Raw genomic sequence first — 24,018 nt, forward strand, 5'->3', positions numbered from 1 at the left:
AGCGATGGCAGGTGAGGCTCCCACATGGGGTTTCTGACCTTACTCCATGCAGCCACATATTCTGCAGTGCAGATCAGTTTTCTGGGCCTGGCTGAGAGCAGGGAAAGTTTATTTTGCACAATAAGGCACAGCAAAAGGATAATAACAAAAGGATGATTCATCTCCAAACCACTGCTGCCAGCAGCCATGGGGTAATGACAGCCAGTGTAGTGGTATATTTTCACAAGGCAAAATTCCCCTTCACCGTGCATATGTCTAGGTGAGTCCAAATGGGAAAATGATTTCTGAAAATGTAATTACTACGCTGAAATATTTTTCTTAAAATAGGTCCCTGCTGTTGCTGTGAGTGCATATGATTATTCATTATTGTATTCCAGGAACGGTCCCCAAAATCTGAAGAGTTCCAGAACCACAAAGTGACCTAAACTTTTTACTATGCTCTTATGTAATTCTAGTGCCTGCAGTCAGTTGCAGACAGTTATGCTAGGAAAATTCACCAACAAATGCATTTGAAAAAGTAATTTGAACAACACCTAATTCTTAACCAAGCAGAAGGAAACAGGTGACAAAGACCTCAAGAGAGGGAAATTGGTCAGAAAGGAACAATGTCACAGTAAGGAATGTGATGACAAGTGCCTGGTGTGTGCTGCCAGCAGCTGCTCTGCCTCTGGGGTGCTGCTACAGTCAATTCCATCCACTCTGGCCTTACCATAGAATCCACTCTGGGAATACAATATCCTCATTCCTCCTAACTAGGGAGAAACAAGGTTCTGCCGTCAAAAGGTGAGTACAACTTTGTGTTCAGACACTGGGCACGGCTTCATGTGTGTTTTAAGAGGGAAGCAGATTTGCCTCCTCTGTACCAGTTACTACTGAAAGGAATTTGCTCTGTGCTCTGAGTGCGTTGGTCTGCTCCAACTTTGGCCCTGGGAGATCCAGTTCAGACACAGAGCCACTTGGCAGTGGGAGAATATGAACACTATATATAGGAAGGTTTTAGTTAGACCCAGGTCTAGTGCCAAACAGAGGAGCAGGTGCAGCTGACACCAGTTATGAAGGTGTGGGGGGAGGAGGGGAGAACAAAGTCCTGTCCAGAAGCACCTGAGTGGTTTGAGGGCCCAGGAAGGCAGATTCACCTCCCATGATTTGGGTTCAGTGGTCCTCCCATCCCACAAGCTCCAGGGTTCACCATCACATCCCCTTGGGCCGGTATTTGTAGGAGTTCTCAGCAGAAGTAAAAAATACAGATGCAATCCTTGAAGGTAAGGGAGACCTTACATCTGCCCCTTGTCTGGGTGAGGGGAGCACATTCCCACCCTGGCTGACCTGACCTGGGCAGGCCACCGTGCTCCTGTGCCAGGTCCAATGCCACGCTGCCTTCAGCTTGTTTAGGAATGATGTATTGGGCATTCAGAGGGCAGGGGAGCCCCACACCAGAGAGCTGGATAAATGTGGAATTAAGAGATGAGAAATCATCTCCTAATTTAAGATCTGCCCCAAAGACTGCCTGGCTTTTGACAAAAGTCATATTATCACACTACTTATCTTATTACCATATCATACTACTTATATTATCATACTACTGCTGTCCTGCCAAACTTAAAACTGCACTTAGACTTCCTGCTAGTGGAGCCAGTCATGCACTGAAGGGCCTCAGAGCATTTCCTGGGTGTGAGGCAGAAAAATTACCAACAGTCTGATTTTGTTTGGTTGGAATAAATTTATTTCATCTGTCTGTAAACAAGGTGTTTTTAATAGTTATGGCATTTTTTGAAATGCATATTAAATCAGATGAGTTAGACTGTATCCCAGATGTAACAAAGTGCAGGGAAAGAAATGGACAAATCAGCAACAAGAATTTGTTTAAATCTGTACATTATCCACAAGGCCCAACAATAGAAGCAAATACTAGAATGTCCCTAAGGTAGTGCCAGTCAAAAGAAACCCTCAGAGTCAGTTAAAATCCATCTCACAATAGCAACAGTTCATTTTTTTTTTTTAACAATAGTATGGCACAGAATACATATTAAAAAATTCATCACAAGACAGCCAAGTCAGTTATTCCAACCACTACCATCTCCCATTTATTCTTTAGTATACAGAGTTCTGCAGTTCTTGCAATGGACATACAGGTCAGAACAGTGCCTGAACTGAGTTTGGTTACAGACATTTTCAGATGACTCGTGCACAAGGCAGCTCACTCCATCATTTCTGCAGCAAGGGTGTGACAGGCCAGATGAAGATTTTTAAATTTGAAATGGTATTTTGACAGTTTAGCTTACAAACTACCGACCTTCATCCAAACAGTGGCTTCAGAGCAGCCAAACTCTGCACCACTAAGTGATCTGGCAGAAAGACTGAAGCCAGTCATAGCTCCCAGGGTAGCTGAAGGTGGCAGTTTTCCACAATGACATTGCAGTTTCATATTAAAAAACAAAAACACCACCCCCCACCCCCCGACCCCCAAGCTGCAAATTAAAATTGGTCCTATGAGAAACTGAAACCAGACACACTCCAGCTGGTTATACCAGGCTAGCTAATGGCCACAGTGGCAGCCTTGCACAAGTCAACTACAGAACAGGAGCTGGCAAAAAAAAAAAAAAAAGTGCCTGAGCTATTGTAATGATGGAATGTCTGGGGAGTCCTTAGGATGGTGGTTTAAGGTCATGGGAGGAAGTACATCTGTACCCTTTCATAGTTTTGTGATTGCACTTGTTAAGCAGTACAATCTTCAGACAACACCAAGAAAAAGTAAGAGAAGACTTAAGCCTACAGTGAAGTGCAATGACAAAACTAATGTGACATTAATAGCTTTTGAGTGGCAAATTGGTTAAACAAACCAGGCACTATAAAAATGGGTGTAAGCAAACACATGGGTTTAAAAAACAGAAACAAAGAGAGGGACAGAAATGAAGATATGCACACACTTTTTTCCTCCCAACCGTGCTCTGTGAAAGGAAGACTAGTGAGCTGTGACTTGCTCAAAGTGCTGAAGAGGCATTGATCAAATTAGATTGTACAATCGGCACCTTGTTTAGTATCTCAGTTGGTTTAGCTGTCAATATCATACTAATTGCTAAGACAAAGCAGAGCCTACACTTGGCATGTTCCCCTCCCAAGTTTCAAGTTATCATGCATATCATCATCATGGTGGTGCCAGATGGGCTCGGTTACCTACAGTGGTTACAGAGATGAACAAGGGGGAACTGGAGTTATGACAGTAGGAAATGGGTAAATAAAAAAACACAAACTACCATCTACGGTCTGGTAGCACTGAGCACAAGCGGGTGGTGCTGCAGACAACTGCTAGGTGGATGGGGAGAGGCTGCTCAGACATCAGACCTCCTCAGGTATAAAGCCAGTTCATATGCTTTCTTGTCGCGTGTCCCACCATGGACACCTTCCTTTCCCATGACTATAACCAATGCTGGAGTACACAAGGAAACAAAACAGAAATGAAAAGAATTAAAGGGAAAAAAAAAATAACACCTTTCCCCACCAACAAAGGGATACAAAGGAGACACAGGTTCATACCCCATCACCCTGCATTGCTAGTAAAGTTTCCAGAATGTAAGGTTTAAAGCTCACCGCCAGGAAAATTTAATAGCAATCTTCCCCTAATACTTAACAGTCTGCCTAACAACTAGAACCCAGAGTCTCTCAAGTATTTTGCCATTGAGTATGCCTTCTTATTCAATCCGCCTCCATGGACCCCTTCTTTGCCCATTACAAAGACCAAGACTGAAAGAGAAAAGAAAAAAAGTTTTAAAAAGAGTGTGTTAGACATGGAAATAATGCAACTTTTATTCAGTGCAATAAACACCCTCAAATTCAAGATTTAGTATTTGAGTATTAAGCTAATTTAACAGTTTTGTTAAAACACAGATGTAGAAAGGGCTGGGAGAAAGTTACCCTCAGGGATTTTATCTAACTGTGGAGGCATTAAGCCTGAGGAAAATGCCACCAGCTATCAAAACAGCATTACAATGCCTCTCACCATAACTCAGCACCCAGCAAGGAAATCCTGGCAGCAGTTTGAACACCTGTAGGAGCGGGGGTACAGTGCATGTGCAACTGTGGCAAAAGAAAATTCCCAGTATCTGGAACCAGAGTAACTGCCCTGATGCTGGTAAAAACCCCAAAGGGTGAGCTGGGCTGAGACTTTCCATGCAATAACACAGCTATAAACCACACTTTTTACATAAGACAAAACACAGGGACAATTGTCATACTGAGGCTCTCCCCAGTCCCCCAATTCCAGCAAGGTGTTCCAGATTATCTGCTAAAAGGAACACTGGAGGCTCACCAGCAAGAGCCACTGTGAGCTGCCGTGAGATATCCCCCAGCAGGGAGGGGGCACAAGGAACACTGGGCTGCCACAGGCCAGGGACTGTTCACCAAGCTGGGAATGCTGCAGCCAGTCCACCTACACGTGATCGGACACTGGGGCCTCAGGTTGCGCCATGGAAGGTTTAGGTTGGACATTAGGAAAACTTCTTCACCAAAAGGGTTGCCCAGCCCTGGCACAGCTGCCCTGAGCAGTGGGTGAGTCCCCACCCCTGGAGGGATTTAAAAGCCATGTGGTTGTGGCACTTGAGGACATGGGTTAGTGGTGGCCTTGGCAGCACTGGGAGAAGGGGTGGACTCCATGATCTTGGAGGGCTTTTCCAACCTTAATGACTCTATGATTCTATCCCCATAGCAATTTGCTCATAAAAGCTTAAGACAGTTCTCATTGTCATTTCACAAGTCAGAACTCTGCTTGTTTCATTTCAGTGCTGCCAACCCTCTTCCTGCATGCCTGCTCTGGGCTTTAGCCTACAGACATCTGCTCTGCCTCTGGTTTTACACCTATTAGCAAAAGTCTTGTCACTCATGAACCTGTTCTACAGCCAGCCCAAAAATGCTAGCCCAGGTGTTCCCAACATAAGACACACCACTACTGGACATTATTTCATATCCCAGATGAGTGCCTGCCCCATAACAGATTTTACTGGAAGTTAAATGAAGAGCACAAAGGAGCAGGTGTCTGAGAATGAAGCACATTTCTCAGTGGCACCAAACTGGACATGCTTTTTCTGCCTGGACTGACTTTAGCAGGCTCAATAGGAAGTGCAAGAAAAGTTAATGTAGAACTTTTTAGTAGGAGCAGCTCATACATGAGATTCACATCTTTGCAGAATAAACTTTCCATCAAGCAATTTACAATGAGAAAGCTTACAGTCACTGCCTGTTATTAACAGACTCCTTCTGAGCTTCAGGTATGAAGTGATGGAATACCAGCTAAGCCTGCTTGGAGCTGCAGCCTGCTTTTTCCTGCTTGTCACAGACCTGTGAACTACTGCACAGCCTGGTGCTGGGCTGGGATGCAGGTGGGAACAGGGATGAGTGTAATTCTCAGTCAGAACTCAGCTAGAGCACTGCCATCCACTCCCTTGCATCATTTCCCAAAATTAGCCATTAAATACAGGAGTTTGGTTCTCTTAATAGCTGGAGTCTATACTTAGGGTCACATTCCTAATTTAGCTATCTGAAGGTAGAGAAAAGGGTGCTTACCTCGTCCAGCTCTGCCTACAGCAACATTATATGTCGGCTCACCACCTTGACTCTTTGTCCTGATGTCCATTGTGCAGTCACCATCGACATACAGGCTATCTCTGATCACAGAGCACTTCTTTGCACCAAGGGTCAGACCATTGGTGAAGAAACCCTCTCGGTCTTTTCCTACAACCAGATCTATTTCTCCTGGCTGTCAAAGGAAAGAGCTCAGTTAGCACGGAAGGGTATATTGCCGTCATTTCTATTTAGAACCGGTCCCGTCTCGTGTGGAGAGGCCGAGGCCGTGATTTCCCCTCGCTACCCGCAGGAAGTGCTCCAGAACACAGGGCTTTGTTAGGCGCAGTCTGCGCTGCTCCGCGGTGGCTGCGCGCGGGGGAGCCTCAGCCTCAGCGATTGCGGGCCCGAGCCCGTTAAACGGCGCAGGGCGCCTGCCGGAGCCTGACCCCGGGCTGGCGCGGACTCTGTCCGCACCTGTCCCGGGAGATCAGCCCGGGGCCTGCCCGCGCCCGCGGCATCAGCCCGGCTGCGGCCCGCCCGCGGGGCCCGGGCCGCTCCCGCCGCCGCGGCCCCTCCGCCTGCCCTCGGGAAAGGCCCCGGGCCCGGAGCCTGGGGGTGCGGCGCGGGCCCGGCCGCACCGCGGCGGCCGCAAAGTGCAGCGTCACGGCGGGCCCGGCCCCCCGACCGCGGCCCAGGCGGCCCCGCTCCGCCTCGGCCGGGACCGGGCCCGCCGCGCCCGGGGCGGGGCCGCGTGGGCCCGGGGGAGCCGCGCCGGCGGCCGCGCACGGCCCCTCTCTCGGGGCGGCGGGGCCGCGGAGCCGGGCGGGCCGGGGGCGCGGGCGGGCAGGGCGGGGGAGCATCAATGGCAGAGCGCCATCTTGGCGGAGAAAACATGGAGCCGGCGGCGCGGCGGCGTCCGAGCCGCCTTCCTCCGCCGCCCGCCCCGCACCGGGCCCGCCGCCCGCACCCCCCGCACCGGGCCCGCCGCCCGCACCCCCCGCCCCGGGCCAGCCGCCGCCCCCGCCCGCGGGACCGGCCCCGCGCCGCTCCCGACGCGCACAAAAAGGCGGCGCGGGCGGCCGGGCCCGCGCCCCCCGCCCGCAAGGTGCCCCCGTCCCCCGGCCGCGGCCCGTGGGCGCCGCTCCCGGCCCCGCTCCCGCCGGCCCCGCTCACCGTGATGCTCTGGAAGATGCCGCCGGCCGTGGCTGCCCAGACGTACTTGGCGTCGCAGTAGCCCACAATGGCGGCCTCCTGGCAGCACCCATCGCACATCAGGTTGTCCACGTAGCTCTGCCAGCCGGCCATGATCGCGGGGCGGCGGGCGAGGGCGAGCGGGCAGCGGGCGGGCCGGGGGCGCGGGGCGGGCGGCGGTCCCGGCGGTGCGGCGGCGGAGCGGACCGAGCGCTGCGGCGGCGGCGGCGCGGCCCAGCCCAGCCCTGCGCTGCCGCGCCGGGGGCGGGGGGAGGAGGGGCGCGGCCGGCACCGCCCCCGCGGCCGGGGGGAGCGGGCCGGGGGCCGGGGCGGGGCTGCGGCCGCGCCGGCACCGATGCCCGGTGCCCTGTGCCCGGCGCTCGGTGCTCGATGCCCGAGCCCGGGGCCGCTCGGCCGCTGGAGATCGGTGCGGGCAGTCCCGGCACTGCTGCGGGGGCCGGCCCAGCCCGGCTCGGCCCGGTGGAATTGCGGAGCGGGCGGTGCGGGCCCCTCCCCGCGCCCGGCCGGGACCGCGCGGGGCAGAGCCGCGGCGGGGCCGGAGATCCGTGCGGCCGCCGCGATGCCCGCACCGGAGGCCGGCAGCGGCCGGGATCGGTGAGTACCGGCGGTGACGCCGTCCAGCCCGGCCCGGGGCTCAGGGAGAGGCGCTGCGCTGCGTGCTCGGCGGGCGAGCCCGGAGCGGGCACGGCCGGGGGCAGAGCGGTGCCCGCTCCCGTGCACAGACGGAGCGTCCGGCGCCCCGTCCTGCCCGTGCCCGCCGTGCTCTCACGGCCCCTGGCAGTCGCTGCATTTGTGTTGTTTCTATAATCTCAGGTCTGCCTTCGCGCCCCTCGCTTGAGCCCTGCCTGCCTCGCCCGTGCCCTTCATCCTCCCGGACCTCAGGGATGCGTCCCTGTCTCACACACCAGCATCTGCTACGGTTTTTTTCCACAAGGGGTTGTAACTGGTGATTTTGTGGTTTATTGTTCCAGGTTCCACCAAGTCTCTATTGCAATAATTTAGTTCCACATTCTTTACAATACCCGAGGCTGATGCCATTAGTTTGGTGCACTGATACTGGGCCCTGGGCAGGAGGGCTTGGCTGCTCCAAGGCTGTCCTGGGTCGCAGGAGTGTTGACCAGCACCTTAAGGGTGTGTTTCGAGGCAATTGTTCTGTTTTTCGTAACATTGAAACTGGTGGGGGCTCACCTTGCTTTTGAGCAGGGTGAGTTTGATTTATTGGGTGACTGTTGTGATTCTTGGGGCAGTGCAGACTGGGGGGATGTGGCCTGGCTGTCCATGTCAGTAGCTTTGTGGCTATAATTCAAGAAGTTAGATCTCATAGCTGAATATGCCAAGGCACAGTATACAGTAAATGAATCTGCCTTTACCTGACCTTTCCTTTACCTTTCCCTTTACCCTTCTTTACCTTAAGTCCCCAGGTATTTATTATGGATACCCCTACAGCACACTTCAGGTTTTCATTGTCCTTTAACAACCTAGTTCCGTTGTCATTGGATTGAGTGTTGTTTAGTACTAATTGCCTGGATTACTAGATACTTGGAAAAGAGCTCCTTTGTATCTTTTACCTTAACTCCATAAGGGTTTCTTTTCTCTATTTTGTTTTCACAGTGCCTTTACCCCTCTGAATTTGGACAGCCATCATCCATGTATCCCAGAAATATTTTCATGTCACTGTATCTACCAATGAGTTACAGTCCTTAAAGTTGCTTTTAGCTTTTAAAATAGCTAAAGCTTTTTGTGAAGTTTGACTTTTCTTCATAATCCTACCTCCAGAGATTCTTTCCATGGGAAGGAGAAAATGTTGTCTTCTGTCTGAAAGTGCCATTGAGGGTCGCTTCTCTGTTTACTCCTGGTCTGTAGGAGGTCCCAGTTAAACATTCTTACTAGCACAAAATGAAATGTATCCATCTGAAATTAGTGGGAAGCTGATGAGCCCATTATTTTAGAGTTCAACCAAAATATGTTTGATTTTTTGTTGATTGTCTTCAAGTTGCAATAAGGATTCCAAATTGTGTTACTTTAATAAGTTGATTTAATGGATATAGAGACAGACATCTCGTGACCCAGGGGCAGGCCTTGAGGATTTTGGAGCTACTTATTTGCTATGATTGTCCTTTTATTAATCATCATTATCCTTTGATTAATAAGAGGTGGGCTTCTCTTGGACAGCAGGCTGCTTGGTACAAGCATGCAGGTATCTCACACAAGAACCTGTGGGTTTGCAGGACTTTAGCCAAAGGCCCTCTTGCCTGAAGGGATCTCAGCCTCCAACACATTTGTCCATCCCTTGTGCCCAGTGAGCACCTGTGCCCTGCTGAGCGCTTGCAGCCCAGCCTGCAGTGCTGTGTGACAGCGGCAGAGACCCGAGCGGGGCCAGGCTCTGGGGAGGAGCTGCTGCTCCCCAGTGCAGAGCCACGCCAGGCTGCTGATCCAGGGCCTCTGTGACAGGTGTGTCACCTGCGTGTCACAGTCCAGAGCCACACCAGGCTGCTGTGTGCTGGTCCAGGGCCTGGCCTCTGTGACAGGTGTGTCACCTGCGTGTCAGGGACCCGAGCTGGGCCAGGCTCTGGGGAGGAGCTGCTGCTCCCCACATCCAGAGCCACGCCAGGCTCATGTGTGCTGATCCAGCGCTTTGCCTCTGTGACAGGTGTTTCACCTGCATGTCACAGTGCAGGGAGGGCCAGGTAAGATTGCTCCTGCCTCACAGGCAATACTACCTTTTAACAGCTGCACAGACCAGGTGATCAGTGGTGTAAGGGCTGTTTTGGTGTGTGGATTGTGTTAGCCGTACAGGGAATACAGACATCTGTTTTGAATGATTTGAATTGGAAAGACCTGCATGGAAGTCTGGGATCTCCTTAACATAAATGGTTGGATGAGAGTAGAGGATTTCACGGCTTGGTAGCTCAGCTTCTAGTCGTGTTATTTGTGAACTAACTCTAGTAATATATTTAGAAAGTGAAGTCTAAATTGGGTTGCTATTATTTAATGTTTCAAAGCTACCAGGTAGGTTGTATAATTTGCAGATTCAGCAGTCACGAGTCATGTTTCTGAAAATCATGATTCTTTAATTTTATTTTCACTCTTAGGCGCCTCATTTGGTTGTGTGCTATATACAATTGTTACAATACTGTTTGTGTAGGCACTACTGCAGCAGCACCTTTGAGACTGCTGGGTTTAAGAAAATGAGGGTATGCTCTGTATGTTAAAGATTGTAAGAGCAGAGACCTTCAGGGTTGTTGGAGTTGTTTTTTAGGTTTTTTTTTTGCTATAAGAGTTAAGTGGAATTTGAGACATTTCTGAAGCAAAATATTTATATATATATAACAATATCCTTGTTAAAATTGATAGATGTAGTAGGTCATTTTAACATCAGTGCCTAGACTCACATAGGAAGTGGACTGCTTTTAAGCTATAGCCATATAGTAAATAGTTGTGAAATCATAATTTCTTGCATTTTAGTCTCTTCCTACATTTCACCTGATAGTTGTTCTTTCTGGAATTTAATTGCACACTACAGCCACAGTTTGGTAGGATTTTGTGCAGCTTGTAACAATTCCTGGTCTTTTACATCTGTTCAGAACTTTGTCTAAAATTGATGTTGGATCACATCTAAGAAAAAGAATAATTTGGAAGAATTCTAAAGTACTGGCTGTGCTTAACCAGAGTATACTCAGTATTTACAGCTTTGTGAGAAACTTGACTGCTTTTATATTGTTAACAGAAAAACTGAAATTGGCCAAAGACTTGGAGGAGGATTATATTTTGTGAGTAATGTAACTTGGGTTTTTCCGTCAGGCCTTGTAGCTACCAGCACTGCTGCTGTGCTTGGAATGATGAGACAGCCAAAGGCAGGACTTCTCACAATAGGATTGTTTAGGTTGGGAAAGCTCTCTGGGATAATTGATTCCAACCATTATGATGTCACAGGTCTAACTGTCTTTGACCAAATTACTGTTTTTCACCATTTGAGATGACTGTAACCAGCACTTATGTACAGACGGGAGGGCAGTCAAGCAGCAGCAGAGTGCAGCTGGGCTCCCTTGTGGAGAAAGCCTTGCCAGGGGCTGCAGGGCCGTGCCCTGTGGCCGGGCCCTGTGTCTGTGCCCTGTGTCTGTGCCCTGTGGCCGGGCTCTGTGTCTGTGCCCTGTGGCCAGGCCCTGTGGCCGGGCCCTGTATCTGTGCCCTGTGGCCAGGCCCTGTGGCCGGGCCCTGTGGCTGGGCCCTGTGTCCATGCTCTGTGGCCATGCTCTGTGGCCGTGCCCTGTGGCCGGACCCTGTGTCTGTGCCCTGTGGCCGGACCCTGTGTCTGTGCCCTGTGGCCGGGCCCTGTGGCCATGCCCTGTGGCCGTGCCCTGTGGCCGTGCCCTGTGGCCGTGCCCTGTGGCCGTGCCCTGTGGCCGTGCTCTGTGGCCGTGCTCTGTGGCCGTGCTCTGTGGCCGTGCTCTGTGGCCGGGCTCTGTGGCCGGGCTCTGTGGCCGGGCTCTGTGGCCGGGCTCTGTGGCCGGGCTCTGTGGCCATGCTCTGTGGCCGTGCCCTGTGGCCGGACCCTGTGTCTGTGCCCTGTGGCCGGACCCTGTGTCTGTGCCCTGTGGCCGTGCTCTGTGGCCGGGCTCTGTGTCTGTGCCCTGTGGCCAGGCCCTGTGGCCGGGCCCTTTGGCCGGGCTCTGTGGCCGGGCCCTGTGGCCGGGCCCTGTGGCCGGGCTCTGTGGCCGGGCCCTGTGTCTGTGCCCTGTGGCCGGGCCCTGTGTCTGTGCCCTGTGGCCGTGCTCTGTGGCTGTGCTCTGTGGCCGGGCTCTGTGGCCGGGCTCTGTGCGGGCCCTGTGTCTGTGCCCTGTGGCCGGGCCCTGTGTCTGTGCCCTGTGGCCGTGCTCTGTGGCTGTGCTCTGTGGCCGGGCTCTGTGGCCGGGCTCTGTGTCTGTGCCCTGTGGCCATGCCCTGTGGCCGGGCCCTGTGGCCAGGCCCTGTGTCTGTGCCCTGTGGCCGGGCCCTGTGGCTGTGCCCTGTGGCCGTGCTCTGTGGCCGGGCTCTGTGTCTGTGCCCTGTGGCTGTGCCCTGTGGCCGGGCTCTGTGGCCAGGCCCTGTGTCTGTGCCCTGTGGCCGGGCCCTGTGGCTGTGCCCTGTGGCCGGGCTCTGTGGCCGGGCTCTGTGGCCGGGCCCTGTGTCTGTGCCCTGTGGCCGGGCCCTGTGGCTGTGCTCTGTGGCCAGACCCTGTGTCTGTGCCCTGTGGCCGTGCCCTGTGGCCGTGCCCTGTGGCCGGGCCCTGTGGCTGTGCCCTGTGGCTGTGCCCTGTGGCCGTGCCCTGTGGCCGTGCCCTGTGGCCGGGCCCTGTGTCTGTGCCCTGTGGCCGGGCCCTGTGGCTGTGCTCTGTGGCCGGGCTCTGTGGCCAGGCCCTGTGGCCGTGCCCTGTGGCCGGGCCCTGTGGCTGTGCTCTGTGGCCGGACCCTGTGTCTGTGCCCTGTGGCCGTGCTCTGTGGCCGTGCCCTGTGGCCGTGCCCTGTGGCCGTGCCCTGTGGCCGGGCCCTGTGGCTGTGCTCTGTGGCCGGGCCCTGTGGCTGTGCCCTGTGGCCGGACCCTGTGTCTGTGCCCTGTGGCCGTGCTCTGTGGCCGTGCCCTGTGGCCGTGCCTTGTGGCCGTGCCCTGTGGCCGGGCCCTGTGGCTGTGCCCATGCGGCGCTGCCCCGGTGCCTTCCCCTGCTGACCACACCGGGCCCTGGCCTCTGTCTCTGCACCACACGTGCTTGTGGAAGCACAGAGGGAAACACCAATTCACAAGTGCTGCGAGCCTGCGGATTCACTGCTTCTGGCGACAGCCGGGTGCAGTGTGTCAGCCTGGTGAGGGCCAGGCTGGGCCGGGTCCTTCCACGGCTACCCAGGGAGGGGACCTGGCCGAAACCCCAGGAAGCTGCCCAAGACTGGGATGAGTGTTAGCTAGAAACAAATTACGAAAATGACACATTAATGTGTGGAAAATGTGAAACTAGGTTTAAAAAATATGGTAATTCAAAATGCAACAATCATGAAGACCACAGTACAGGGTTTTATTGCACAGCTACTAGAGCTGTGCATGACGAAGGTCCTGTCCCATGTCAGCACAACTGTGGCTGCACTGCAGACAGCCTTGTACAATGGCACTTAAACCATCCAGAAAGTTCTGAAAAAAAGGTGCTTTTCTGGTGTACCTTGCATTGTTTGGATCAATGGTTTAACTCCATGTTAACTCTCCATTATGAGAGTTTCATCTCCTTAGAGGATTTTGGCCTGGTATTGTTTTACCAATAAGATACCTCAGCAAAACCTTTGTTTTCCTATGTAAGACAGTTATGTAAGCAGTTCTGAGAGGGTTCCCTTGCTTATTCTTTATTTAACCATCAAGTTCAAACAGAACAAACCCACAATGTAACTCTGAAAATCAGACGCAGGAGTAGGGATATGGCTATGTCATATAAGAGCATGAAATTGCTTCTGTCTCAGTGGCTTCCAGAAGTACTTAAAATAGGAGGAAGGACATTTCTTTATGATTTACAGACCAGCCAAAGCACTAAAAAAGATGTTTAAAGTCATGGAACTTTGCTCAACTTTAGGATTTTTAAGGTGAATTTTTTATCTTGCTGGTGGTCAACAGAAAAGAAACCTTATTCCTAGAAATTAAAGTACATTGTATATAAATTCTTACTTGGAGAGGTAGTCTGTGGTTCATAGTGGTGTCTTTGGTGAGTCCCTATAGGAGTAACAAGTACAGAATTATGACACAGCTTTCTATGCCTCACAGTTACCAAGCAGTCAGACTTCTCAGTGTGCTTAGATCCTGCAGTATTTTGTTTTGCTTAAAGTCAAGCAAACAGAACCCAAATAGGTGACTGCTAACTGTTCAGTTATTAAATAAAGGGTATGAAACTGTGAAATTCATTAAGTTTGTAGATAGCTTGATGCAGTCTTGAATAGGTGTAATCATACTCAGTCTAAGGTCTTTATGTTATTTTGCCCAAACTTGTGATGACTCATCACATGCCTCTGGCTGTTGCAGTGAGTGAAAGGCTGTGGGGAAGTTAATCTTAAAAGTCAAAACTGAGGCTAAGAAATGCAATAAGAGGGTTGGAGAAGCACAAAGTTAGAGGGAGAGAAAGCAGAAAAGTGGAAAATGAAGCACAGTAAGCACAGGCTCTTGACAGTCATTTTTAAATGGATATTTGTGCAGTGTGGTTTAACAGGGACAGTTAACAATCTTACTGTGGTGTAAAGTCTGAACCTGTGACCTCTGTGCACGCTTCACTGACCATAACAAGAAGTGATAGGAGATGAAAGAGAACATTTAACTTTTCACAGGCTTCATCTGCTTGGTTTTTTCTCTGTCACAGTTGACTGGTAGAACAAATCTATCATTTTCAGAGCTGGTCTGCATGTTTTCACTGTGCTAGCATGCACTAAGAAGAAAACCCAGTTCTGGCTGTTGCGCTGTGTTGTGATGCATGGCAGGAGCACGGAGACCCTGTCCCCTGGGACACCATGCCAGGCAGCAGCTTTGTCCTGCAGAGTCTTGGTGACAGCCCTGACAGACGGTTCTGTTTCTGTAGCTCACAGTCACTGTAGGTGATTGTTTCTGCACCGCTTTCTGCTGCACGTTCAGTCACCCACATGATGCAGCTGGGGAGCTCTGGAGTTTTGTTCAGGGCATTAGTTTCTTCATTCAACTTGCTTTCCCTGGTAAGATCTGTAAATGTGTTTGTCTGTGTGCGGTTTCCACCTCTGATCACAAATGATTTTGCTATTAATGCTTGTTACTTGTTAAAAATCCAAAGAATTTTTGAATCACAGATACATACATTTAACTATGATACACAATTTCTACCTAATACATTCACTGTCTTCAAAAGCATTTAATAATAATTCTGAAGTCTAAAAAGCCATATCTTCCCAGCAAAATTATAGCAGTCTAACCTTATACTAAATTTTTCTTTAGTCACAAAAAACTGGATCCTAGCTATAAGGAGCAGTCAACTTGCTTGATGTTAGCTCGTCAAAGAAGAGTCAGTGTATATTTAATATTTAGAATATTTTGGTGTGAATTTTTGGTAGTTGAAGTACTGCTTAGTTTCATCATGAAGAGAACTATTTCTGCCATAGGTGTAGTGCTTTTCTCTCATTTGCATCCACTCAAATAAATATCACATTTTTGGGGAACAATGTATATGAAAATTGTTCTGCTCAAAGTTGTCTTTGTAATCTTAGAAAAAGTGTATTCAGTCTGAAAGTGAAAGTCTAATACTGTGCAACTGTAGAGCAGCCACTCTGGTACGAGTGAAAGGAAACATGAAGAATATAAAAATGGGAGGAGTGGGGAAAAGTAGAAATGAAGGGGAAAATAGCCTAAGAATGATGCAGTTCCATTTAGAAGGTTTTATCTTCTTTCAAAATAGCTCTCAAGAGACAATAAGTCATTCTGTCTCTCAGCTGAAGTGTTCACTGTGGAAGGTGAGCGTGTGGCAGGCTTGAGGAGCAGAGTCACTGCCCTGGAGCTGGGGCAGCTCCTGCGGCCACACTCGTGAGGCATCCCCAGAGACCTGGGCAGGCTTCAGGAGCTCCTGATGTTGCTGCACCCCCATGCCGTGGGTGGGCAGTGCCCCAGCAGCACTGCTGTGACCACACAGAGAGTGCCTGTGGAGGAAATGTTGGATCCCGGGCAGGGAGCTGTTTTGGAGCAGACAGATGAGTTACTGCTGTCAGCCTTTACACAGCTGTGAGCAGGGCCATGGTGGTGGTACTGTGAAGAAGAAGAGTCCAGTCATGTGCTGTGTAACTCTCCATCCTCAGCTGTGTGTCCTGCTGCCATCCTCATGCATCAGTGGTGCTGGCGTGCCTTGAGCCGCTCACCCGCGCGTTTGTTCCCGCCTGCTTTGCATGGGGCCGTTCCCAGTCTGGGCTCAGGTTATGTGAAGACAAATGTGGGACAGATGCATCTAATACAGTTTGTCCGTACTCTGTGTCCAGTTGGCATAGTACTTTTTAAAGCTTTATGACTCAGGTGGGTTGCATTTAACTAGGACAGTGAAAGGATTCCTTCCATTACAGTCTTCTTTGAAAGTCAAATATAAAATGCGCAATGAAGACCACTGTTCTTGAATGAAGAAACATGACTTCCTCATGTAAAAAAACTTCCAACGTTACTGCTTTGACTGAACCATCTGAACAGCTGTCCTCTGCTACACAAACCTCCTCCTTGTTTTGGGTAAGAATAGTGTGTGCTTATAGGAGCTGGGACATGCAGCATGGCTTTGTTACAGAGCTAGAAACAGGTGCAGTTCTAGCACTTGCCATTGGGAAAAAACACAGAAGAAGAGAGGAAGGGAACATTAGCACCAGCTAGGCTATTCTGTGTGTTGGTGATAGACACCCATTTTATGTGCTACCATTAGTAGGTGTTTGTGGAGGAGATGGTGACTTGCCAACAAGGTCTCAAGCCATGTATTAAACAGCAAGGGCATTTCAGAACCACTGATGGCCTGATTTTGGATAGAGGTTAGCAGGGTGCTGGTTCCCTGGATCCAAAGAGAGGAGCCGTGTGGAAGGTGTTGGTGATGGAGCAGGGCCCCCTCTCCCCGCGGTGGGCTCGTGTTCTGGGTGCCGTGCCATGCCCCTGCTCGGCCAAAGGTACTGCAGCTTTTAGGTGAAGCCTTTGTGTTTCGGGTGCTGTGCCGTGCCCCTGCTAGGCCCAAGGTGAAGCCTTTGTGTTTTGAGTGCTGTGCCGTGCCCCTGCTCGGCCCAAGGCACTGCAACTTTTAGGTGAAGCCTTTGTGTTTCGGATGCTGTGCCATGCCCGTGCTAGGCCCAAGGTGAAGCCTTTGTGTTTCGGGTGCTGTGCCGTGCCCCTGCTAGGCCCAAGGTGAAGCCTTTGTGTTTCGGGTGCCGTGCTAGGCCCAAGGTGAAGCCTTTGTGTTTCGGGTGCCGTGCCGTGCCCCTGCTCGGCCCAAGGCACCGCAGCTTTTAGGTGAAGCCTTTGTAGCCCCAAGAGCCGCCCGCAGTTCCCTCCGGCCGGCCGGTGTGTGACAGCGCTGGCGTGCCGGGCTGGCCGCTGCTCCTCGGCCGGTCCCCGAGAATGGCTGCTGGCTTTGCATTGAAAACCTCCCCGCAACTTCCTGGCCCCTGGCACTAGATGGAGCTTCAATCTACTTGCACTTGGAAGTCTGTTAAGTTCAACGACAAGATAAAAATAGAGAAGAATACATGAAGATATTCATGCCTGCTGCTACACTTACAGCGCCTCTTTCCGTGTTTTTAGCAGAGCGGTGTAAATCATAACTTAAATTTAATCTAAATGAAAATTAAAACGTCGCCACAGAATCTGCTTGTTCTAGTGCGTGCATTATAATCATTAGCACCCTTTAATGTACTCTCAGGTTCACAGTGGAAGTTGCTGTGAGTATATTGGAACTGTGCTGCAGAATTAAGGTAATGCCTGGGCTGGGCTGCATAAAGGTAATACCTTTTCTGAACAAAGTACTTGGTTATATTTCAGGATGTAGTGAGGATGACCACCCTTTCTGTCTGCTGTGTTCTCCTAAAGAAAGCTTTGCTTGTTTTTTTTTTTAATAAATCTGTTATTTGCCTCAAGGATGCCTGTTATGCTTGGTCTGGGGCATTAGAGGAAGGTCTTTTGAAATCTCACACCTAAAGAGCTATTCTGTTATTTGCCATTGCACTATGTCTGTCACTCTGTAGCCTTCCAGAGAAGTGGAGCTTCAATACTTAATAATTTACAAACTGTTCAACCATTTTGGTTCATTTTGATTTCTCTTCAGTGAACAAATGAGGATATGAGCCAAAATCTTTCATCCCTATCACAGCTGAATATTAGTAGGTGAGCAAACAGTCATTTTGTCATGTTGTTCCCCTCTGGCAGGGACAAAACCACTCATTGAATATGAGAGACTGAAGCAGGACATGAGCACTGGACTGCCCTGCAACAACAGGGCAGATGTGCTTCCCAGGGTGTTCAGAAGATCTTTTTATGGTTCTCTGAAGACTGTAGTCGCAGAAACATGGGCACTTGGGAGTTGAGGCAGCTGGCAAACAGGAATGCTGGAGCTCCAAGTCCCTGGAGTGACCAGACCCTTCTGATGGCTGTTGTGAGGAAGAGGACATTTGCCAGAGCAGGAATTGGACTCAAGTGAGTCTGGTCCTGCAGCTTCTGATGGCTGTTTTCTTTGTTTTCCCAGGTCATAAACACCTGTGTTTGATCTGGTTCCAGAATGACGGGCATGAGAACAGCTGCCAGGAGCATGGAAATCCTGTGCTGTGGGTAACTTCCAAACCAGCGTTTTCAGGGAGCTGCCACAGGAGCTGCATGTGGGGCCATGGCGTTGCTGTTAGACACAGGTGATGAGTGGGGGAGCACAGCAGGTCTGCTCCAGTACCCAGGGATGTGCTCCCTTGGGCAGAGACTGCTGCTGGGCCTGGGGGAGCTCTCTTGGGAAGAGGCTGGAGCCAGCAGTGTGGCTCTGTGCACTGCTGGTTCCTGTTCCTAGCCCGAGCAGAGCATGGCTTGGTGACCAGGGCAGGAATTGAGGAGGCACCGTGCAGAGCCCAGGGGGTGGACAGGGCTCTGTGTGTGCCGAGTCCTGCGGCCACTGTCCTTTCCCTCCTCTTGGAGGGGCTCTGTCCTGGTGCACCCCCCTGGTGCAGCCCCAGGACAGAGCCATGGCAGCAGCAGCAGCAGCTGCCCAGTGCTGTGGCAGTGCCCTTGGAGTGCAGCAGCTCCTCAGAACGACAGGGACAGCCACGCTTTTATGAACAGCAAACCAAGTGACCTAATTCAGCTCTCATGGGCAGCCCTCAGCTGCTCCATGGCTGCTGCACTGGAGCTGACTCATCACTTCCAGAGTGGCACAGGTTGGAGCTTTCAGGCCCTAAGGATTTTGCTGATTTGTTATTAATTTTAAATTGATTAAAATGAATTTTTAAAATACCAGGAGACACTTGCCTAAAAAAATGGTTATTAAAAAAATGAAGGAAATAGTTGGTCTGCGGGAGTTAACTGTGTGCTTAACAGCTGCTGGCTCCTGCAGCTGAGGACACCCGTTGCAGCTTGGAGGAGTCTTGTGTCAGCTGTTCTGTCCTGGCAGATTAGCAAGAACAGGATTAATCCATCATTATTATAAAAAACTGAGAACTAGAAACTGTCCTTGCTTATACCCAGCACAACCCCCTGGTGTCCTTGTCCATGGCAGAGTGCTATTACAATATCACCTACACAGCTTTGCCCAGAACTCAAGATCTCCTGGGGATGTACATCCCTGCAGGAGCATCCCATTCCCTGCAGCTCCTCGCATGGTGCCGAGACTCTGTGGGGTGGCTGTGGGTGTCTGTACCAGAACAGGCTGTGTGTGCCCTGCTCGAGCTCCCGGGGAGGGTGCCATAGCCAGGCTGGGCAGGACAGATGGGTGGAGGATCCTTTTTACCACTGTCAGAGGGCAGCTCTAAATAAGCTTCTCCCCTGGGATGTTCTCAGCACTGTGCCCGCCTCTGCCGCGCCAGGGGAACTGCCTTACCCTGTGGAGCAGGGACATTGTTCTCTCCAAAGATTTCCATCTGCTGCAGTGTCACTGCACAAGTCAGGCTTATGCAGAGAGATGAAGCTTTTCCCTTCTGCCTCTCCCCTTGTCCTCAGGTGGGGCAGTGGGTGCAGCCCACCAGCCAGCCAGCAGCCCAGGGCTGCCCACTGCCACTAAGGATCCTTCTGTGCCATGGTGGGCTCCAGAGATGCAGGAACCCCTTCTTGGAGGCTACAGAAACAAGGTCAAAGCTCAGACTCCATAGGGATTTCTCCCTGACAGTTCATCCTGAGGCCACCACCCCTCAGCATTCTTGCCACTGCTCTGGAGGGGCTGCATGGTCAGGATGCCACGCAAGGTCTGGCCTTGGTGTATTGGTAGGGATGGTGCTCTGTTCCAATGAAAGTCAGGGTGAGCTCACGCAGCATAAACAGATTAATTGATGAAGCTTTTGGCCAGTAAATAATCGCCAACAAATGAAAAATAAAAATAATGTGGGTGGGGAGGTGGAAGGCTCCATGGTACTTCAGAGAAGACAGGGCAGGAAGGTGAGAGGTGTGAAGGAGCAGAATATGGAATCTACCTGAAGGCAGTGAAGCAGCAGACATTGTCTGTCAGCCTCTTTTATGTCTGTCTTAAAAAAGAGAGCTGTTCTTTCAGTGAAACCAAAGAATGAAAATTAAAAAGCAAAACAATACAGAACAATAGAAGTCTTCTGCAAAAACAATTTGACACTTCCTATTGATTGAAGTAATGGAGCAGCAAGTTTTACCAACTTGTATAAAAGCACCTTTGGTGTGCTTTAAAAATCCTTGTAAAAGATACAGTGATGTCACTCCTGTGCTGTTCACCTGTCTGTTCTCACCTCCAGATGTCAAAAGCTGAAGTGGTCTAACTTGATGTGCCAAGCTGAGCCTGTTTCTCCTGCCTGTGCCCTGCACCCAGCAGCCATGCTTGCCCGTGGTGCTGCACACACACGGCTGCTGCTGTGGCTCGTGGAACACCCACCTCGTGTCGCATGGGATGGCTGCAGAAGCCCGTCTCTCTCCTGCATCCTCTGAGACCAGGTAGGATGGGTTCCTCCTCGGGGCTGATGTCCCACCTCTGGCAGCAGAGCTCTGTCCTGGGTGGTTCTCACTTGCTGAGCTGTGCTTCCTTTGGCTTCACCTCGGGACTGGTGACCAAAGAGCAGTTTGTGCTGTGTGGCATGTGGACAGATGCTCTGTCATAGAACGTGGAGGCTTTAACAGGTTTCAATTTCTTTCCAACCAGGCTACTTTCCAAATTAGTAAATTATATGAACAAATTCCTTTTTGTGCTCAGACAGAATCAGATTTAGTGTTTAACACAAATTAGAAAATTATGAAGTCGAGTAGGAAGAACACTGGATTACAAAATGTTCTTGCTTCATTCATTTTGCCAGTTATAATTTTAGTTTTAATTATTTATGGCACTCCAAAATGTACTAGTTAATTTACTGTAGCATATTTTGGTACAGTATTAAAATTAGTGACAGGAGAGTTATTGCAACACTTGCTGTTTACCATTTGGTGAGAAATGTACACATTGATTATGCATATATTAGAATGGCTTTAAAGTATGTGTAGCTTCAGCTGGAAGGTTAAGGTGTTTTAGACATGTTTGTTCTTCATATAGTTAAAAATAGTGTCCTCTAAGACCTTATCCTAAAGTAGTACATGAAATCAGTGCCTATTCATGGAAGGAAGGTTCTGGCAATGTGAAAATTCTTTCAGTCTTTGTAGGGCCAGGCCTCATCAAGCTGACATTAAAGAGCACTTCACTGTTCTAGGGGCAATATTCTTATATAAAGTTATTTTATTCCTATTTCTTTTTAGATGAAAGGGTCTAATAAGCCTGCCTTCTCAGTCTGTACAAGCTGTTGCAGAATCTGTTTAAGCACTGCTGCTGTTTATGAGAATACAGGTGTAGGGGGTGGAAAAGTGCAGTCCTTGGGCACATGAAACATAACTTTGAGAAAACAAAATGCTGTCAGGTTCACAAGGAAAACAGACTTGAAAATAAAGCAAATATTTTTTCACACTTGTTTAAGTTTTATCACTCAGCTGTGCTATTTCTAGTAGTTGTAGACATAACATTTTGCAGAAACAAATTTGACAGATCTATTCAGCTGGCAGTACAAAGTTTCCCTGTACTGATACCACATCTTGCCAACAATCCTATCCTGTGGTGAGAATTGTGTTTGGTTACCTACAAGACAACTGGCTGCCTTCATTATGCATTTCCATTTTTTTAGCCAGAGATAAGACATGCCCAACTAGACCAGAAATTAAAACAACCCAACACGTCCTTTCTTGTTTGGTGAAAACGTGGCTCATGTTCTTAGAGCAAAGCAATTATATTCTCTGTATTTTCACAGGTTCTGCTATTTAGTGGTAATAGCTGCTGAGCATCAAAAAACCCACAACAAACAAACCAAACCAAACCAAACCAAGGATACTCTGCCTAGCAAGTGTCCTACCATACTCCCTATTTTACTACTTTTAGCCCCAGGTACTGCTCCTGAAACAAGAGTGATTCACCCCTTGAGCTCTACCCACAGCCAGAGTGAGGGTTGAGTTTTCCTGCTCACCCATAATATGCCTCCTTTCTGTCCCTCTGCCCTTGGAATCAAGCCCCTTACCCCAAAAGCCCAGTGCCCATCATGGGCATGGTGCTTCCCCAAGGAGGCTTGAGAGAGACACAATATGCATTTCCTTAAGTTTACACGGAATCCATGTGCAGGGTAACATTTGGCCCATGGTATGGTATGACACCAACTTGCAAATAATACTGCTTCTAAGCATAAAGGCTTGGGGAAATCAAAATTTTCCTGTTAAGGAGAAATCTGCAACACTTAATTTGCGCAAACCCTTCACCATAAACTTAGGCAGGACTTGGTCAATCCAATTGGGAAGTGCAGAGTCCTGCAGTGGCTGTTGTTTTCTATATTTCTTAAAGAATTTTGTGTGTGTGTATATTGCAGAAAGGCAGAAAAATCACTAAAGGAATTGCTCTTTTTTTTTTCCTTTTTATTTGCTCGTAACGAAATTGAAAGTAAGGAAATCTCACCAGGAGGAACACCCACATGCAGGTACCACATGCCTGCATGCACCTACATTCAATTGATGCAAATAAGCTGAATTTAAAATGTTCTAGAGAACTAAGTAGGGCCAGCTGGAGGATTTCCTGCTGGAGAAAGGAAAAGCCTGCGGAGGCAGTGGGTCGGAATGCTGAGCAGTGACACATTCCTGATGGCTGTAAATAGTGTATGGGAGGAGGGGAATGGGAATATCTTGATTTGGTTACTTGGATTAGTGAACTCTTCCAGTTAATGATTTTTTTTCATTTAGCATTCAAAATGCTTGTGGGGTTTATATTTCTTTACGTCTATTGAAAAATTTACATATACATGTACATGTACATGTACATATACATATACATGTACATATACATATATTTGGGATGAGTTTCAGTAATTATTCATTACAAGAGGCTCCAGAAGTGTCTCTTGAGCACACCAAAGCACCAGAACACACAGAAAAGGGTGTCAGGGTGGCTCTGAGCCAGGTGCCTGATGGCTGTGCAGGGTGTCAGTGTTCCACCTGAGCACACGGCTGCTGCTGCCATTCTCTTTTGACTCCGGCTTGCCCTGTTCTCTCACGCAGCACTGGAGGCAGGGGACAGTGACCAGAGAGGCACAGGGAGCCAGAGCCATGGCATCTGCCCCGTGTGGCTCCCGTGCTCTGCCACCACTGGCTTTCCTGCAGTGCTGACAATGGCAGGTGGCATTTGCTCCATGAAACACCATGTGGATTTGACTGTTTCACAGACTTTTAAAGTTTCTAGTATTTCATTTACCAGGGACTAATAAAAAAAGCTTGTTGGAGTCAAGTAAAAACACATTTAATTCAGTACTTCACTTGCAGTCTAAATCTCACCATACCTCTAATTTTAACTGTAGGCTGAATCATTTTCATCCTACAGCTTTAAAATCAGGGTTGTTCTGCTATGTTGGGAAGTACAATGCTTTTTTTCTCTCTTAGATCTGTCCTGCCAAGCTTCTATCGCTCGGTATTCTTGGATGTAAAAATAACATACAGCCAAGGATGATTTGCACAGTTAGTTTTATTACTGTAAGCAAAATTGAAATGTAAAGGATGCCAGCATACATTATGCAGATTGATTTATAAAAAAATATTAAATGCAAAGTATTAGTCCCGGTGAAATACTTAACCTTGTTCTGACATAATTCCTCAGGGCAGAATCTGCATTGGGTGTGCAGTACAATCATTCCTCAATACTTGTCTCTGGGTTTTGTTCCTCTTTGGCTTTGGCCAAACCTTCTGCTGAAGCTGCAGTGGCTAATGTTTGTCTAATTAAAGCACTGTCTTATTCCCTGTTCTTAAACTACCTGATTTGTTTTACACAAGTCCAAATACTTCCATTTGAGAGAGACTCTTGGCACGACAAATACAGGTGGAATAGTTGTAGCCTGGCAGTGCTATAAACCATGGAGAGAGCAGTGAGGTGAAGCCCTGAAGCAGGTAGGGCTATTCCAAACACCGCATCTGCAACACCCTTGTACCTGTGGGGAGAGAGAGCAGAAACACAAGGGGAGCACCATGGTATGTGTGTGATTGTAGCTCATCAGAAACATTGCTTCCCTGGGTCCCTGGCTT

At 49.6% G+C, this 24,018-nt stretch overlaps 1 protein-coding gene and 1 long non-coding RNA gene across 9 annotated transcripts in view; one reads left to right on the plus strand and one right to left on the minus strand.

The window, feature by feature from the left end:
* Window positions 1–1,700: 1,700 nt before the first annotated feature.
* On the minus strand, window positions 1,701–6,916 carry PFN2 (profilin 2). 2 transcript variants are annotated; one of them, XM_058030852.1, is made up of 3 exons: window positions 6,730–6,916; window positions 5,557–5,749; window positions 1,701–3,427 (listed from the first exon to the last, which is right to left on the minus strand). In XM_058030852.1, the coding sequence occupies exons 1-3, from the start codon at window positions 6,859–6,861 to the stop codon at window positions 3,330–3,332; spliced, it is 423 nt and encodes a 140-aa protein (XP_057886835.1). In that variant the 5' UTR covers window positions 6,862–6,916; the 3' UTR covers window positions 1,701–3,329. The 2 variants fall into 2 exon arrangements, with proteins under 2 accessions (XP_057886835.1, XP_057886834.1); XM_058030851.1 differs by lacking the exon at window positions 1,701–3,427 and adding an exon at window positions 3,542–3,741.
* Window positions 6,917–7,272: 356 nt separating this feature from the next.
* Window positions 7,273–24,018, plus strand: part of LOC131087305 (uncharacterized) — a 40,678-nt gene continuing 23,932 nt past the window's right edge. For 6 of the 7 annotated variants that reach the window (XR_009114880.1, XR_009114881.1, XR_009114879.1 and 3 more), the window contains exons 1-3: window positions 7,279–7,362; window positions 17,984–18,143; window positions 20,190–20,385. This is a non-coding gene — a long non-coding RNA (uncharacterized LOC131087305). Of the gene's footprint in view, window positions 7,363–17,983; window positions 18,144–20,189; window positions 20,386–24,018 lie in introns of all 7 variants that reach the window. The other variant, XR_009114882.1, reaches the window with a different exon arrangement.

This window comes from Melospiza georgiana, chromosome 10 (genome assembly GCF_028018845.1).
Source record: "Melospiza georgiana isolate bMelGeo1 chromosome 10, bMelGeo1.pri, whole genome shotgun sequence".
Taxonomy (NCBI): Eukaryota; Metazoa; Chordata; class Aves; order Passeriformes; family Passerellidae; genus Melospiza; species Melospiza georgiana.

Excerpts from the sequence above, each read along its gene's own strand:
- PFN2 (XM_058030852.1), bottom strand. The coding sequence starts at position 6,861 with ATGGCCGGCTGGCAGAGCTACGTGGACAACCTGATGTGCGATGGGTGC. Across the intron at positions 5,750-6,729 it reads GCATCTTCCAGAGCATCACG|CCAGGAGAAATAGATCTGGT; the intron begins GTGAGCGGGGCC and ends TTCCTTTGACAG. Across the intron at positions 3,428-5,556 it reads TGTAGGCAGAGCTGGACGAG|CATTGGTTATAGTCATGGGA; the intron begins GTAAGCACCCTT and ends TGTGTACTCCAG.